General features: G+C 39.0%; 1 protein-coding gene across 10 annotated transcripts in view; it reads right to left on the minus strand.

The window, feature by feature from the left end:
- adarb2 (adenosine deaminase RNA specific B2 (inactive)) overlaps positions 1–19,203 on the minus strand; it is a 597,874-nt gene that overhangs the window by 42,810 nt on the left and 535,861 nt on the right. For all 10 annotated transcript variants that reach the window (XR_012399654.1, XM_073941371.1, XM_073941369.1 and 7 more), the window contains one exon: positions 761–875. Coding sequence is in view for 9 of the 10 variants with exons in the window: in XM_073941371.1 (XP_073797472.1) it covers positions 761–875 (115 nt within the window). In the remaining variant the exon portion in view is untranslated. The remainder of the gene's footprint in view (positions 1–760; positions 876–19,203) is intronic.

Raw genomic sequence — 19,203 nt, forward strand, 5'->3', positions numbered from 1 at the left:
GGTGGCTTTCACATCTGTAGTTCACTACATTTGGTTCGGACTAAGGGCAATGACACATTGTAGCATTTTTTTTCACACCACACTGATTGCTTAGGTCATCTGACAAAATCCACATCACTTATTGGCCAGATGTTATTGAACGTATTTCCTAAACTGCTTTTTGATTGGTCAGAAGTTATGTGCGCAAAAATGGCAATGAAACTCTCGCAATTAAACAAACAGGCAGATACAAAATGACGCTTTTACTAAGGAGGGACGACTGCGCTGACGGATTGTATCACTGCTTATAGTAAACTATATAAAAGCCAGGAGCTCTGCTTCACAGTGGTGTAGTTGCAAGCGTGAAAGTTTGAAATGCAGTTTGCGAATGCTCATTGGAATGGTGGATTTGGGAAACACAATATCAACGAACTATGTTTTGTAACAATGGAACTTGTCACCTTAGTTAGCAAACGATGGTTTGTGATAACGCCTCCCAGATTTGTTACCTTATTTCTTTCCCCACCTGTGGAAAGAACTTTTCTTAAATAAGAAAAAACTACTCCCTTGCCAGTAAATCATTTTAGTCCATCTTTTGACTGCTCTTTGAATCCATTCTAATATATATGTGCATCTTTGTCCCTTTCTTTTTCACAGGTGATAAAACACTAAATATTTCATCCAAAGCTCTACACTCAGAGGACACACACACACTTTCAGAAGCTTATTGAACTTCTTCAATAATTCAGCGGCCGGTGGAGATGTGTTTTTTTTTCCGTACCTCTGGTCATGACGATGCCCGCCAGGCCTTTGTGTCGCGCGTGCAGCAGTGAAGAGCAGCCCGCCAGCTCGCTGTACTTCTCTCGCACCAGCTGGAAGATCCCGTCCGCAAACTCCTGCAACACACAACAGGCTCCAGGTCAGTCTGATGCCTTATTAAAACTAAAAGTTCACATGGAATATTGAGGTTCACGTGCTAAACGGTTGTGCCATATCTTCCATTTACATCTTTCAAAATGTCTGCCTCAGTGTTTAACAGAGGAAAGGAACACATTTTTATTAAACAAGCAAATAGTGAGAAACTTATAAAAAAAATTCAGATATAAACAAAACATTAAAGGGCATCTATTTTACCCCTTTTACAAGATGTAAGATAAGCCTTTGGTGTCTCTAGATTGTGTCTGCAAAGTTTCAGCTCGAAATACCCATCAGGTTATTTATTATAGCCTCTAGATATGCCCATTTTGCTGTCTTGAGTACAGTGTAGCTGTTTTTGTAGCCTGTGGCTTTAAATCAAAATGAGCTGCGTCTCCCCACCCACTACACCAGCGTGCGTGTCTGCTTATCAAGTGTTACGTCAGGTAAACAGCAGTCAGTGATAGATAGAGACATTGATGAGCCTGAAATACAGCTCATAGTCAAAAATACCAAGTAAGTTTATTTGATGTATTTGTGGTGGAGTTTATTCAAGTCTTTCTGAAATTATGAGACACACACACACATTAGAGTTTACTATCACCATGCAGCCGTGGTGATTATAGCGGTTAAGAATTATATGGCAATTTTACTTTCTTTATTACAAACATGCTCTGTTTTAAAAATGTTTAAACTTATAAAAATGATCAAAAAAATCACTAAGAGTTGGAACAGATAGTTTAATCCCAGTTCATTTGCAAAACAAATGTTCTGTGGACATGTGATGTATTATGGAGACATGGCACTCGTCTATCAAATTGATGGGCGGGGAAAACTGCATTCCTACGTCATGTTGTGGAGGGCTATAAAATCACTGGGATTTGGATCCGATTTTAATCTAAAAAAAATCTAAAAAAAGAGACTTGTTGGGTTTAAATCACCCCAATATAACTGTGGACCAGTGGTGTAAAGTAACAAATTACAAATACTCAAATACTGTAATTGAGTAGTTTTTCTTAGGAATAGTAATTTACTGAGTAGTTTTAGAAATGTTTACTTTCTTTATTTATTTATTTCTTGTCTATGGGGATTAGAAAAATCTATTCTGTGATGCTGCCCAATCAAATCGCACAGAGAAGGTAAATCGCATCATATTGAACTACCTAAAGCCATGGCGGACATGGCGGACCCAGAGACTGTTTAGATGCAGGTCACTGATAAGAAGATGACGGATGTTTACTGTATGGTGACCGAAATGGCCTTAAACACCCAGCAGGCACAAGACGTCAACATGACGTCAGATTGACGTTGTACCTCAACGTTGTGTGGATGTTGTGTTTTGTTTGGAAATAAAAATCGCTTTGAAGTCAAAACTGTACATCAGGCCGACGTCAATGTACAACATCCAACCTACAATCAACCAAATATCAACGTCTAATGATGTTACAGCTTGATGTTGTGTGGACATTATCACTATGACGTTTATCAGACGTTGGATTTTGGTTGCCATACCTGACGAATACATGTCAGTATTTCACATCAATATGATGTTGGTTTCAGATGTTGGATCAATGTTAGATTTTGGTCACTTTCCCACACAATCTAAAATTGACCAAATATTAACGTCTTTTAATGTTGTTATTGGTGATCAAAATAACTTTGTCCTTAGACATTGGCTAAACATAGAAATTTTTTTCAGTGCATCTTAAACAAAAAAATTTTGCTTACAATCTTATTTTATTCCATTCAATACAAGTCCTTGCGAAATAATCTCTTGTCGGCATCTAATCGTATAACAATTAAACCTATATTAAGCCAACAATCATTATTAAAGGGGGTCTATTGTGTGGCAACAACCACAGATAGCCCTAAGTGACAAGCAGCCTTCCGCTATTAGAGTTTCTGTACCATACCGCTAAAGATAATGTCAGCGACGAAGAGGTATTATAAATGTGGTTTTATGATGCACTTTTGAGACACTTCTTTTGACGTCTTCAGTTTATCACAGAAATAAATCTACCTCTATGTGAACACATTTGTAGCTCAAAAAAAAAAACACAAAAAAACTGTGGTCTACTCTGAGCTGAAATTTCACATACACACTCTAAGGAAACTTATTTTACATATTATACAAAGAGGCATAATAGGTCATCTTTAACACGGTTGGACTATCTAATCAATTCCATGCGCGTTAAAAAAAAAAAGTTCACGAAAGGTTTTTCTTTAAAAATATTAATCATTTAATGGATTGACGTTGGTAAGATGTTGGATCAACGTTGGATTTTGGTTGCTTTCCAACACAACCTAAAATCAACCAAATATCAACGTCATTTGATTTATTTTTGGTGATTAGATTTTCAAAGCGTAATACCAGCCTGATCTCACGAGGAAACCCAAGTATTTTACATTTTGTCAGTTTAGTGACTAATTCATACGAGTTCAGTTATGAGTTCAGTACGATTTTAAAAAGGAGGCGTGGCACCCAACCCCACCCCTAACCCCAACCGTCATTGGGTGATGAGCAAATCGTAGAAAATTGTACGAATTAGGATAATACGAATTCATACGAATAAGCCACTAAATCAAAAAGTTACGAACTGCAGTGAGATTGCGTTGATAATGCTCACTATTCATGAGTACTTTTAAAAGGGTTACTTTTTACTCATACTTTGAGTAATATTTGCAACAGTTACCTTTTCTTTACTTGTTCTACATTTCTACAAGTTATGGTACTTTTAATTAAGTAGGATTTTTCAGTACTCTTTCCATCACTGTTGTGGACATACTAAACCTACATACAGTTCTGTCCAAACAGCTTACAAAAGATGATTTTCATCATAGGTGCCCTTTAAATCCAAAGCTGAATGTGTAACTCTACAATGTAATAGCATCTGTTTCTAAATGAAAACACTTTCTAGTGTTTTTCCCCCCACTGTATTGCATAATAGAGATTTTTAACAGGCCATAAATCATATACATCACGCATACATAATTTAAAATCAATTAAATCCAGAGCATAGCTTTGCTACTCCAATCACACATTGACTTTGCCCGTGGCACTTTTTTTCCCTCTCTCTCCTCACACCAACATGGTGACCCAATTAATTTGTGTCAAAACATGGGCCATCAATAGAGTAATTGGAAAGAGAAGAGACCACGGGGCGAGCTCATGGTCAGCCGTTTATCTGAGACACTTTTGCTAATGGAACAGCATGATTAGTTTGGTGGCGTCTCAAATGGACCATCTGTCCATCGCTCTGAGCTCAGGGTTGAGGCCGCCAGCCTGAAAAATAACCTGGACGCTACGTTCGCATTCGCCAGACGGGCCGTCCTGCCTTGTACAGCTGTTCCTGGACCAGCGCAAGAGGATTTATTTAAAACTACAGCCACAACTGATGCTGTTTGTGGCAATTATGGAGGCAAACACATATTCTACAGTACACACACACACACGCAGACAGTGCCAGATGATAATTATGACTTCTAAGCGGTCGATTGGTGAAATACAAGAGTTTTGAGGGCAAAAACAGACGAATCTCTTCATCGAGGATGTTCAGTGTGTAGAGCTGATTGGAGGACAGTCATAACAAAATGTGCATTTGCCTGAATGGCATTTAGCATAGAAACACTGATGCTATTTGTTCCTACATTGCACACAGTTACTATATTTGTATCAGAACAGACACTAAATCGAATGAATGCAGGGCAAAGTGTGCTTCAATGCAAAAACCCATTTACACTGTAAAAAAATAAAGGATTCCACACAATCCACTTGATGACATGAAAGAGTTGTTAACTTTTTACAAATTTGAGTGGATTGAACATCAAACAATTAAGTTGAGAACTTGTTATAACTTCTGCTGCAGGTCAAGTTTACATACAATAAGATTATTCTGCCACTGAAAAAGCTCAGATGATGCTGTCAAGGTTTTGGAAGTTTCTGATTGGCTAATTCACAACATTTGAGTTAATAGGAGGCACAAATGTAGAATAGTATTGAAGGAAAGTCTCAAACACACTGCTTCCTTGTGTGACAACATGGGAAAATCAACAAGCCAGAATCATCAAAAAAAAAAAAAAAAACTAAGATTGAACTGTTTGGCCATAATGACCAGTGTTACATTTGGAAGACAAAGGGGAACGCTTACAAGCCTAGGAACACCATCCCGACTGTGAAGTATGGGGGTGGCAGCATCATGTTGTGGGGCTGTTTTGCTGCAGGAGGGACTGGTCCACTTCATAATTATGTAAAAATACTGAAGCAACATCTCAAGACATCAGCCAGGAAATTAAAACTTGGCCACAAATGGTTCTTCTAAACAGACCATGACCTTAAGCATACTGCCAAATTAGTTAAGATGTGCTTTAAGGACAACAGAGTGAATGTTTTGGAGTGGCCATCACAAAGCCCTGACCTCAATCCTATAGAAAAAATTGTGGGCAGAGTTGAAAAAGCTTGTGCAAGCAAGGCAGCCTACAAATCTGACTCAGTTACACCAATTCTGGCAGGAGAAATAAGCCAAAATTCCTGCAAACTATTGTGAGAAGCTTGTAAAAGGAGACCCAAAACATTTGACCAAAGTTATACAGTTTGAAAGCAAACTCACTGACACACAGCAGAAGCTCCTATTTCTCTGCGATTGAGAGAATGAAAGCAAACTTTATTTCTCTCTCTCTCTCTCTCTCTCTCTCTCTCTCTCTCTCCCTCTCACTCACTCACTCACTGTGGCCCATTTGACCTGCTGGTGTGACTTTTGTTCTCATCTCAGCTGTCACAGCAATACTTCTGGATAGAGGAGTCGCGGGACCCGACCAGATTTCTTGCGGCACGGGAATACATTTCTGAATAAAGCACTGAAGCTGTCGGTAACTCGCTCGAGAGCGTAATGCTGTGTGTCACTGTCGCTTGCTTAGTGCTTTGTGTCTATGTGTGTGTGCTTATACAGACAGCCCCCTCTCCACCTTCCCCCTACCCCCCCTAAATATAAAACTGTGTATGGAAATCATCACGTCAATGCACCGTGATGCACTAAGATATCGAATTGAACCAAATCGATGGCATGATAATAGTAACCGAACCGTGAGACCAGTGTAGGTTCACACCTCTAATGTGATGAGAAACAGTAGTGGAAGTAGATTTGAATAAAACTGTTGATCCATTTGTGTGGAAACAACAAGCTTTACATGTTTCTATCAGTTTTATATCTTTTAAATGGGAATTTGGTCACTGTTTTGGGGCACAATAGCTAGCAGATACCCCCAAAAATGAATAGTACTGATACTATCATCTAAAAAACTTACATTTAATTTCATGGGACCCTTAATCGGTTTGTGCTGGGACAACATGAAGGAACTGTGTGGAACCCAGAAATTTTACAGAGTGAAAAATGAGTGAAAAAACATGTGTGAACCACCCCTTTAACCATATACCTCAGCAAAGCTCTCTGTAAGTGTTATACTGTATAACCAAAATAAACTGCGACTTCATTAATCCACAATTTGATGGCTTAAACTAGCAGTAACTCACTGTAAAGCGCTCTTTAGCCTGTGCTTGCCAAGCCGGCAGACATGTTTAAACGCCTCTCGGTGGTAATTAAACACTAATCCCAATGTCACCTTAATAAAACATCTTTTATTGGTGACATTAAAAGGATTAAGAGGGATGCCAAACATTCCCACACTTCAAAGACAGAGGCGTGAGCTGTCACTGGACTGATGCCCGAGATCAGGGACGGCGCTCAAAACTCACTGTGCTGGAGATGATCACACATTTACCTCTGCTGAGAGCGAATTAGGGACAACTGGAAACACAGCTGCGTTTTTTTGCAAACCGTGCTGCTACGGTGCATTAAACAGTTGCCAGGGTTTACAGAAAGTACTGATCATTTGCAAGGGTGTATTCTTTTTACTAGAAGTTAGATGGCTACTAGAAAAGAGGTTTTCAATCTTGTTCCTTTAGGTCCAGTGTCCTGCAGATTTTAGCTTCAACCCCAATCAGACACACTTGGGCTAGCTAATCAAGCTCTTACTAGGCTTTCTAGAAACATCAGTGCAGGTGCGTTGAGGCAAATAGGAGCTAAAATCTGCAGGACATCGGACCTCCAGGACAGAGTTTGAGAACTCCTGTACTAGAAAGTAACTACAGTGTTCTATATGACGTCGGTGTGCACTTGATAGGGTGTTCTGAGTGTTGCTATGTAGTTTTCAGCATCTTGCTATTCATTTGCAAGGATGTTTTGTTACTTTAATGTACCATAGTTATATTGTTCAAAATAGTGTGCACTTGATAGGCTGTTCTAAATGTTGGTATGCAGTTTTCTGCATCTTAGTATTCATTTGCAAGGGCGAAAACTAAACTTTGCTGTACACTTGGCAGTTTACTTCGGTTATTTGGTACGATTTTATTCATATCAGAAGTGAACTGAACCAGAGTTCGCATGAACCACATCCCAGACCAGTGGTCCCCAACCTTTTTATCACCGGTCAACTCTCAACAATTTTACCATTTTCTCAGAGGATGACACGCTGACAAAACAGCTACAGGAGTGTGTATATTCCATGCAAAGTATAAAACTGCATTAGCGGCATTCATTCAACTGTGTGTGTCTGGAAGGCGTGAGCGTGCCACGCTATTAGAAATAATAAACCTGCGCAAACTCTAAAAAAGACGTGGTGTGCGAACGGCTCCTAAAAGGTCATTTGCGATCTCCAGCAGTTGATCTTCTTGCTCAGACATGCTGGATTATTCTGATTTGTTGACAAATGGGTTGCGGATCTATTTCTTGGCAGTTGGTTGGTCCTTCACTGGGCCTTTTCCCTATAGCAAAGAAACTTTCCAAAGATGCCTTTTTCTTACTCATTTTGCTGCTTGTGGGTTTAATTTGGGCGCTCAAGTGACCGAGATGTAACTGAGAGAATACGGTCATTTTTCAAAATAAAATATTTTTCAAAAATAAAAGGTTCAGACTCATATAATTAATAAAATGGAACAAATTAATGATTTGTTGTGGGGCTTAGTGGTTGAGGACCACTGCCCCAGACCACCTCTTTCATGTGGACTCAGAGACAGTTCGTAGGTGCGCACCCGAGTTCAGAATACACTAGCTAAACGTACCATACTTGGATGTCTAACGAACACTGGTGTGGACCAAAAATATTCGTTTGCAAGGGTGTTTTGTTGCTCTATAATTGTTACAGTATTTAGTTTAAAATACAGCTGAAGTCAGAATTATTGGCCCCCCCTAAAGTATTAGCCCTCCTGTTTATTTTTTTCCTTAATTTCTGTTTAACGGAGAGAAGATTTTTTCAACACATTTATAAACATAATAGATTGAATAGCTTATTTCTAATAACTGATTTAATTTATCTTTGCCATGATGACAGCAAACAATATTTGACTAGATATTTCTAAACAGCTTAAAGTGATATTTGAAGGCTTAACTAGGTTAATTAGGTTAACTAGGCAGGTTAGGGTAATTAAGCAAGTGATTGTATAATGATGGATTGTTCTGTAAGCTATTGAAAAATATATAGCTTAAAGGGGCTAATAATATTGACCTAAAAATGGTGTTTAAAAAATTAAAAACTGCTTTTATTCTAGCTGAAATAAAACAAATAAGACTTTCTCTAGAAAAAAAAAAATATTATCAGACATACTGTAAAAATTTGCTTGCTCTGTTAAACATCATTTGGAAAATATATAAAAAAAAAATAAAAAATAAAAAAAATTCAAAGGGGGGCTAATAATTCTGACTTCAACTGTATATATATATATATATATATATATATATATATATATATATATATATATATATATATATATATATATATATATATACTATAAATATATAGTTTCAAGTGTGTTACCTTGTGTTTGAGCAGGTGTTATGAGTGCTTGCTAGGGTGTTGCCAGTGAAAAAAAAGTAAACTTTTGAGCACAAAATGTGCGCTACATAAGTCACGTCTTTTACATTCTCCAATCAAATGAAAGTAGAGGCGGGGTTTCCGTTCAGGTGACAGTGGTGTTTGTGTTGTCAGGACGACAGAGACTTTTAAAGATGGAGGAGAGACTAGTGGCCGCTGTTTTGAGTTATACGGAGCTCTAGAACTTCACAAATCGTGAATATCACAATATTGTTCTGTGCTGTTGCTATGATGCTCCGGGTAGTCACTTTTGTTGCTAGCATTTAATTAAGTGCATTACCACTGGTTAAGATTTGATTAAATTATTGATTGATGGTTGCAAGTGTGTTGTTGATAGTTGCAAGGTATTTCCTTCGATCATGCCTCTATGGCTGCGATAATTTGTACAATACATGTCTATGGCATTTTTAAATAGCTCTTTATTCATTCATTTCCACTTCATCCCTTTACTAATCGGCGGTCATCAAAGCGGATCAAACCGCCAACTTATCCAGCATATGTTTTACACAGCGGATGCCCTTCCAGCTGCAACCCATCACTGGGATACACCCACACGCTCTCATTCACACTCATACACTGCTGCCAATTTAGTTTATTCAATTCACCCATAGCGCATGTGTTTGGACTGTGGGGGAAACCAGAGCACCTGGAGGACCGGGAGAACATGCAAACTCCACAAAGAAATGCCAACTGACCCAGCTGGGACTCGAACCAGCAAACTTCATGCTTTGAGGTGACAGTGCTAACCACTGAGCCACCGTGTCACCCATAGCTCTTTATAGTACATGAAAATCATACTTCTAATATCCCTCATGTGCAAAAATAGTACAAAATGTAACACCAGGGGTTACTTGAGCAAAAGTAATTGTGAAGCAACACTAATAAACACACACTCAAACACAAAAACGGCATGTGGATTATATATCAAACGGAAAGAAGGAAACAGGGAGAACAAGATAAATTGAGGGAAAACAACCCTCAGTTTGGCCATTTCAGGATAATTAAGTGGCTTCTGTCTCTTGTTTGCTACATGCCAACAGCACATTATGAGCTTTTAAAATTTCAAAGACTTGTCTCAACACGAACCATTAATGGCAATCAAATCATTTGATTCCTTTTGAAGATATGCCGCAATAATGAAGTCTTTTGCATAAATCTGTATTCGCAAACCTGAATGCGGAATAATGTCACACTGATTCGCAAAAAGGGGAAAACTCTTGCAGGTAATGGACTGAAATTAGTTATCAAAGGCAAGAATGAAATATTTAGAGCACTCAAAAGGGACTCTAATACCTTGAAAGAGGCCATGAAAAGAGAGGACGAAATCAAAAGCAGAAAATTTGTGATTTAGTCTCGGGCGCACTGAATTTGTGTTGAATGTTAATGAGGAAGAAAGACGGCTCTGTCAAATCAGAGGAAAAAAAAAAACTGCAATCCATCTCCTATCAGATTGAAAGGTGTTGATCATGTGACAAGACAGAAGGAACATCTTGTGATGTGCAGCGGTCCTTTTCGCCGACAAAAAAGCACATGTAACAACATGACACACTACACTAAAACCTGCTATTGCTATATTCAGCTTCAACCACTGTGTTCTCCCTCTTGTAAATGCAGTAATAATTCAATTTTCGCTCGGTCTGAAATTGCTCCCTTATACCCTTAAAGAAATAGCTCACCCAAAAATTGCAATTTACTTACCCAAAAAGCGGTGGAAATGAGTTTCTTTCTTTTGTTGAACACTTAAGATATTTTGAAGAAAGCTGAAAACCGGTAACCATTGACTTCCAGTAGGAAAAACAAACACTATGGAAGTCAATGGTTACAGGTTTTCAGCTTTCTTTAAAATATCTTCTCTTGTGTTCAATAGAGAAAATCAAATGAAAAACAAATAAAATGTGAATAAATGATGGCAGAATTTGATGTTTTGAGTGAACTATCCCTTTAAACAGGGCAGTGTTTTGACACCATAGTTAACCTTATTAAATAAACTCACTTAGTCCCACAATGCACAGAAATAATGAGTAAATACAACTGTTTTGATTGTGATGAATTCCTGCATCTCTCAAAAACGTAGTGTGTGTGTGTGGTTAAATCTATCAATCCAGAGATCTCGCAGGCAGCTTGTCCATAAAATCAATTATTAAATTGTTTAAGATTTATACATGCTGGTTCAATCCATGTCTATAAACCTTAACGGCCAATAACAAGTTACATGATTAAACTCACTGATTCAACTGATCCATTTAGAGTGAGTCTCTTGTAAACGATTTACTGATTCAAATGATCTGTCCAGAGTGAGTTTCCAATAAATGATTCATTGATTCAAATGATTCGCTCACAGTGAGTCTCCAGTAAATGATTGACTGATCTAAATGATTTGTTCAAAGTGAGACTCCAGTACATAATTAATTGATTCAAATGATCTGTTCAGATTGAGTTTTTAGTAAACGATTCACTAATATAAATGATCTGTTCAATAAGCCTCCAGTAAAGTCTCAAGTAAATGAGTCACAAATTCAAATGACCTTTACAGAGTGAGTCTCTAGTAAACGATTCACTGATCTAAATGATCTGTTCAGAGTGAGTCTCTAGTAAACGATTCACTGATCTAAATGATCTGTTCAGAGTGAGCCTCCAGTAAATGCTTCACTAAGTCAAATGATCTGTTCAGATTGAGTCTCTAGTAAACGATTCACTAATCTAAATGATCGGTTCAGAGTGAGTCTCTAGTAAACGATTTACTAATATAAATGATCTGTTTAATGAGCCTCCAGTACATGACTCACTGACCCAAATGATCTGTTCAGAGTGAGTCACTAGTAAAAGATTCACTAATATAAATGATCTGTTTAATGAGCCTCTGTTCAGGGTAAGTCGCTAGTAAACGATTCACAAACTCAAAAGATCTGTTCAGAGTGAGTCTCCAGTAAATGGTTTTTGCCATCTTCAGAATCTTGATGATGATTTTGTTCTGTCTTGAGAACTGATGATGCAAAAACAACCCCAGTGCAAGTTTGAGCTACTCATACACTGCACATACTGTTCTGATGATAAAATCTGCATCCCATGCACAGAACGTATAAAAGGTGAAGCCTTTTGTCGATGTTTACATGCACAGACACAGATATTCTACCAATAGCATAACATTTTAGCAGGTTTCACTCTAATTCTCTGTACAGAACTTGTATTTCCAATGTAGAATGTCAGTAGCATTGTTGCCATCATCTCCCCTCAGAAGTCAATACTGTGCCAGAATATAAATGTCAACAGGGAAATTTTCTCGAATGATCCCTGACCCAGAAGGCTGTCCCTTGGGGGGTTTCCTGCTGACAAAAATGTCCTGGCAATGCATGATTTCCTCTACAGGGAAAAGTGAATGGACTATGCAGAAAATTCCGCTGCCTGCTTTCAGACTCAGGTGAACAGACAGGAATTTTGCTCTACGACATGACAACTTGCCAAGCATGTGCACCCTGCTTAAAGAAACACTTGAAAATAGGGATGTTTTACAAATCCCCTACAGTTAAAGGGACAGTTCACCCAACAATGATAATTATGTCATCAATTACTCAACACTGACTTCCATAATTGATTTTCCTACCATGGAGGTTTCCAGCTTTCTCCAAAGTATCTTCTTTTGTGTTCAACAGAAAAAAAAAAGAAATAAAAGTTTGAAACAAGTCAAGGGGAGAAAAAGATGACAGAACTGTGATTTTTTTGGTGAACTATACCTTTTTACTAGCATTTTTATCTCACGGTCTAGTAGGGGCACTTTTAGCTTAACTTAGCATAGATCATTGAATCGGGTTAGACCATTAGCATCTCAAAAATGACCAGAGTTAAACGAGAGTAAAATATTCCATTCATTTTCCTTCAGCTTAGTCTCTATTTCAGAGGTCGCCACAGCAGAATGAACTGCCAACTATTCCAGCATATGTTTTACACAGCGGATTCCCTTCCAGCTGCAACCTAGTATTGGGAAACACCCATACACACTTATTCACACACACACACACACACACACACACACACTATGACCCAATTAGTTTATTCAATTGACCTATAGCGCATGCGTTTGGACTATGTGGGAAACCAGAGCCTCTAGAGGAAACCCACGCCAACATAGGGAGAACATGCAAACTCCACACAGAAATGGGCCCATCTTGGACTTGAACAAGCGACTTTCTTGCTGTGAGGTGGTAGTGGTAACCACAGAGCCGTGTTACATTGTGTACTAAGGTCAACCAAAAATGTAGAGTCGCTATTTTCTCGACTGATGTGTTCATGAACTATACTCTCATTCTGGCGTAATTAATAAGGAACGTATCTGTTGTACCATGGCTGCAGCAACTACCGTATATTCTGGTTCAAGGAGATGTGGTTCAGGATCTGCACCAGGATAAATGTGTTCCGTATCCTCTCTCACAAATGTCTCCATAGTTGTGTGCAAGCAGTTGGTCACATTAGTTCTATAGATGGTAGTTAGCCGATTTTTAGGCACTAAACAATATCATTGCGGCTGCTGCAGCCATGTTACGGCAGCAAAGTTTCTTGATTAGTACGCTGGAATGAGAATATAGTTTCTAACCATATCGGTGTAGAAAATAGCAACTTTTCATTTTTGATCAATCACACCGTGTACATAGAAAAGAGTCAAGCTTTAAATAGGAAAACTCTTGTTTAAAGGTCCAGTGAAATTAAAATGAAGTTTTTTAGATGTTAGTTTTTAAGATATCTATAAGCTAGTGTGTGACAAAATTCCCATTTAGAAGATATAAAACTGATATGAACATGTAAAGTTTGTAGTTGTCACCTAAATGGATCAACGTTTTTTTGTCACGTCAATCAAATGCTCTCAGTATCTGACATGCCCCGCCCCCTTTCACATTTGCTTTCAATTAGATGTTCTTCAGCTCAACCACTCTCACTGGCAGAGCTGTGATAATACAAAACATTATAAGCTGTTTTATAAAAAGGGGGAGGAGCTACTGTATGTCCCACCCTCTTTTCATTTTTTGGTTGAGAATACGTCAAACATCAAATTAAAAAAATGCACATTTCAAAGCACATCACAGGACCTCTAAATCTTTGGTCAGTTTTGAGATGCTAATGGTCTAATCAAGTTAAGCTAAAAGTGCTGAATGAATTAGAAATGGTAACTGTTAAACCCAACTCAAAGGAAATTGTAAAATGAGCCTATTTAAAAAAATAGTAGTGCTCCTTTAATGACTGACTCTACTTGCTATTATAAATATGGGAATTTACCACATTTCTATGCAAAAAAGAGCACAGATTCATTATATATAACTACATTAAAATACATAAGTGTCCTAATGATGAAAGAAACCAAACGGCATACGCTAATAAATCTCAACATCATAAAAAACGTTGGGTGGTTTCCGTCGTATGACACAAAAGTTGTATACTTCCTAGCCATGACGACTCTGTGTGCTTTACAATCTCCGGCGTGAGAGAATCCAATCATACCATGATTTGCGGGCGTGAGGGCCATCTCTCCAGAAACATCCCCCCACAGCTTATCAGGGCCCAACAGAGCAGCCGTGCCGGCGAAGAAACGGGGCCATGTCTTCTATTTCTTTATAGAGGTATTTAACAATTCATTCACCAAGTTTTAATAGTGTCTTTCCACGGCTATATCATCCTCCGCCCCGCTGCCCAGGGTGGGTTCTTTGAAAATCAATATCCCTCAGAAGCCTGCCTCGGGAGCTTTGGAGAAATCTCAAAGTGGCAGGTACCCACTGTGCCACACATTACACTCCTGTTTGTTCTCTGTTACCCATGCCATTAAACTGTTTTTTCTCCCACCTTGGCTTTACAAGGATGCCATGCTTTCATTTCTGTTTTGCGTTGTTTTACAGTTTGTTTTGCCTTATTTCACCGTGAACAAAAAGAGCGGGAAAACTGCTGACGAGGCCCCCGCCCTTACAAAAGTGAACTGTGTACAGCGTTGTGGTGTCGCCTCAAACCGTGTCCAACCTTTTAGCGTGCAGAAGGTCCAGATGGCCCTGCAGCCTGCAAGACAGATTTTCAGCCGGCCACGCTTTCTGCTCTATCAGCGGGGAGCTGTCAGTCAGATCAGCCTGGCTGGGCCACCGGTGCCGTTAAAAACAATGCCTCCTCATCTGTCTGTTTCCCAATGCCCTCCCCCCAAATACTTTTGATTTGGGCCCTTCCACGCTAGAAAGGAGAGTTGGGTCACCTAACCTGAGGGATGGACAAAGCACCTGACTCCATAGCCTACGGGAATCGTGACAAATTTGTGGCTTGGAACAAATGACCTCCACTATCAGAAAAAAAAGGTTATGGAGGAATAAGTCGACCTGATAAAGCAGTGGCCTGATTTTATTGAAGCTCACTTCTAGGATGGAATGTAAAATGCAAGCTAACTACTGTAATATGTTGTCTATTGATGAGAAACAAAAAGATTTTAGGGCAGCAGGGTGGCTCAGTGGTTAGCCTCACAGCAACAAGGTCACTGGTTCGAGTCCCGGCTGGGTTAGTTGGCATTTCTAAATGGAGTTTGCATGTTATCCCAGTGTTGGTGTGGGTTTCCTCCTGGTGCTCCGGTTACCCCAACAGTCCAAAGACATGCAGTATACTGTGGGTGAATTAGATTAACTAAATTGGCCGTAGTGTATGAGTGTGTGTGAATGAGAGGGTGTATGCGTGTTTCTCAGAACTGGGTTGCAGCTGGAAGGGCATCCGCTATGTAAAACTTGGTGCTGTGGTGACCCCCTGATAAATAAGAGACTAAGGGCTTTGTTCATCTTCAGAACACAAACTAAGATATTTAAGATGAAATGCGAGATCTCTCAGACACTCCATACTCCATACTCCATTTTCCGTGTACTATTTAGCTCTCACATTGGCCGTAGGTCATAGTTTCCAGTCAAAACACATTTTACACTGATATTCTTTGAGTCGTGGGCATTGGAAACACATGAGTGCGTCTCTTGGATTGTGGTTTTGATAATATACACTAAACAACTGTCACTTACATGAGCAAGCACAGTTTTTCTGCATGAGCGCATGCGCTACATGAGCAGCCTAGTTTTTCTGGGATTTACACAAAACTGTGTGCAAGAAAAAATCTGGGCTAGCATTGTGCTGTGCAGTGCATTGCCATCAGAATCAATCTGCATTCGCTTACTGAAACCAGACAACCTGAAAAGGGGGTAACAACAGTGAACTTAGTTTGGACCAAATGAGTGAAACAGTGTTAGCATGAATGATTTAGCTACCACATAAACAACCAAACAAGCTGAAATTTCCAGGCCATAACGCAGATGTAGTGAGAACCGTACCTGATGGACCCATCATGCACTTCTGCAGCTGTAAAAAAAAACAGATGTTGTCCAGGATGGTGTGTAAGTGTGTGCGCATTTATGTGTTGTAGTCCAATACCTGTCCTGCTGATCATACAGACCTAGCAAACAGATATGAAAGCAGCTTTTAGGATCTATTTAATCCATGCCACAAACTATCACGACACCATGGAAGTTTTGCCCTGCATGAGCTTAATTCTCTCTCCATGTGCATTCAACCTGTACATCACGAGGTGCCACTGTATAACTCAATGGTGCTGTGCCTGCACTGTTATTATATAAAGAGTTTCACAATGGGTACGGTTGAGCTATAGAAACTAGCAACAAAGCCAGTCATGCAATAACTAAATTTAAACGCCTAATCAACATTCTTTCCATTATTATAGTAAAATGACTGAATTACTAAAGTAAAATTATGCATTAAATGTAACAGGGACCATTTGATTCTCTGACTAATTGTTGCTTATTGATAAGTTCCTGCAGTGCGAACAGAAGCTACTTCCACCAATAGATCTAGAAATGTTACTGTTAATCAATAAGGCCATATTTAATGGTAGTTCCTATTGTGGTGGGTTAGACCCTGGGCATAAAATAATTAGTTCCTACAGTGCGAACATTCAGAAAAGAAGCTGCTTTGACCAATAGTTCTAGAAAAGTTACTCCAACATAGAAGCCCCTTTTATAAAGACCCTGTTAATAAATAAGACCACATTTAATGGTAGTTCCCATAGTGTTGGGTTAGACTCTGGGTTTAAAATCATTAGTTCCTACAGTGCGAACATTCAGAAAAGAAGCTGCTTTCACCAAAAGTTTTAGAAAAGTTACTCCAACATAGAAGCCCCTTTTTTTTTTAAAAAAAAAGAACCTGTTAATAAATAAGACCACATTTAATGGTAGTTCTCATTGTGCTGGGTTAGATCATGGGACTTAAATCATTCCTAGTTCCTACAGTGTAAGCATGCAGAAAAGAAGCTGCCGCCACCAGTAGATCTAGAAAAGTTACTTCCACACTGAAGCTCCTTTTGTGAGGACTCTGTTAATAAATTAGGCCATATTCAGTGGTAGTTCCTAATGTGCTAGGTTAGACCCTGGGACTAAAATCATTAGTTCCCACTATGCGAACATGCAGAAAAGAAGCTACTTCCACCAATAGTTCTAGAAAAGTTACTCAAATATAGAAGCTCCTTTTATGAAAACTTTGTTAATAAAGGAGGCCATATTTTATGGTAGTTCCTATTGTATTTGGTTAGACTGGGACTACAATCATTAGTTCCTGCAGTGCGAACATGCAGAAAATAAGCTATTTTTATCAATAGTTCTAGAAAAGTTACTCCAACATAAAAGCTTTTTTTGTGAGTACTCTATTAATAAATAAGACCAAACTTAATGGTAGTTCCTATTGCCCTGGGTTAGACCCTGGGATTAAAATCATTAGTTCATGCAGTGTGAACATGCAGAAAAGAAGCTGCTTCCACCAATAGGTTTACAAAAGTTACTCCAAAATAGAAGCTCCTTTTGTGAAGACTCTGTTCATAAATAAGGCCATTTTTATTGGTAGTTCCCATTGTGCTAGGTTAGACCCTGGGACAAAATTTATTAGTTCTTGCAGTGCGAACATTCAGAAAAGAAGCTGCTTCCACCAATAGTTCTAGAAAAGTTACTCAAACATAGAAGCTCCTTTTATGAAAACTCTGTTAATAAAGGAGGCCATAGTTAATGGTAGTTCCTATTGTATTTGGTTAGACTCTTGGACTATAATCATTAGTTCTTGTAGCGTGAACATGCAGAAAATAAGCTATTTTTACCAATAGTTCTTTAAAAGTTACTCCAACATAGAAGCTGCATTTGTGAATACTCTGTTAATAAATACATCCATATATAATGGTAGTTCCTATTGTGCTAAGTTAGACCCTGGGACTAAAATCACTTCTAGTTCCTGCAGTGCGAACATGCAGAAAAGAAGCTGCTTCCACAACCAACAGTTATAAATCAGTTACTCCAACATAGAAGCTCCATTTGTGTCAACATTGTTAATTAAGCAATATTCAATGTTAGTTCCTATTGTGCTGGGTTAGACCCTGGTACTAAAATCGTTAGTCCCTGCAGTGCGAACATGCAGAAAAAAAAGCTACTTCCACCAGTAGGTTTAGAAAAGTTACTTCAACACAGAAGCTCCTTTTATAAGGACTCTGTTAATAAATTTAGTCATATTTAACGGTGCCTGGTTTGCAAAGTAGAAGTGAAGCAAAAGCAAAGGCCTCAGTAAGTGTGATCTTGTTTTAAAGGCTCAGCATCAATCCCACCTGATTAACCCTCGTGTCAAGATAGAAAGGCGCAGATAAGAGGGAAAATAGCTTAATAATGGGAAGGAGGGTGTAAAACACACACCGGGGCCTTTATACATAATGCATCAAATAAAGAGGACAGCAAAGAGGCTCCTTGAAAGGCATAACATGACCTGACCCCTCTGAGCAGATTCGTGAGGGGTGAATGGAGGGATTGAGATTGAGGAGGTACGGGAAGATGAGAGGAAAGATTGACGGCGAGAGGAGAAGAAGAGTGTGATGTTCTCTTAACAAGCGCTCTCAGGACAACCCTCGTCTGACCGTAAGGGCTGTTCACGCGTCGCTCATTAATCCACTCAGGATCGTGAAGAGCTCAGCTGACGGAAAGGCCACGGAGAACACGGTCATCATTATTCCTAACATTACGCAAATGCTACTGGCTAAAGATTGTGAGGGAGATCTGTGGTCTTGGGAAGAAAGCTGTAGGTTAGCATCAGTGGTGGAAAGTAACATTTTGCAAATAAATAATTCACTGTATTTTTTTCTCAGGAATTATAATATACTAAGTAGTTTTGTGTATATTTTTAGAGCTGTATCTGTACTTTTACTCCACTATTTTTGCTTGCTAAGGTTGCTAGGCGGTTGCTAAGGTGTTCTAGATCGTTCCTAGGGTGTTCTGAATGGTTGCTAGGTGGTTGCTAAGGTGTTATTAGGGGATTGCTAAGGCATTGCTGGGTGGTTGCTAGGGTGTTCTG

The sequence above is a fragment of the Danio rerio genome, chromosome 24 (assembly GCF_049306965.1).
Source record: "Danio rerio strain Tuebingen ecotype United States chromosome 24, GRCz12tu, whole genome shotgun sequence".
NCBI lineage: Eukaryota > Metazoa > Chordata > Actinopteri > Cypriniformes > Danionidae > Danio > Danio rerio.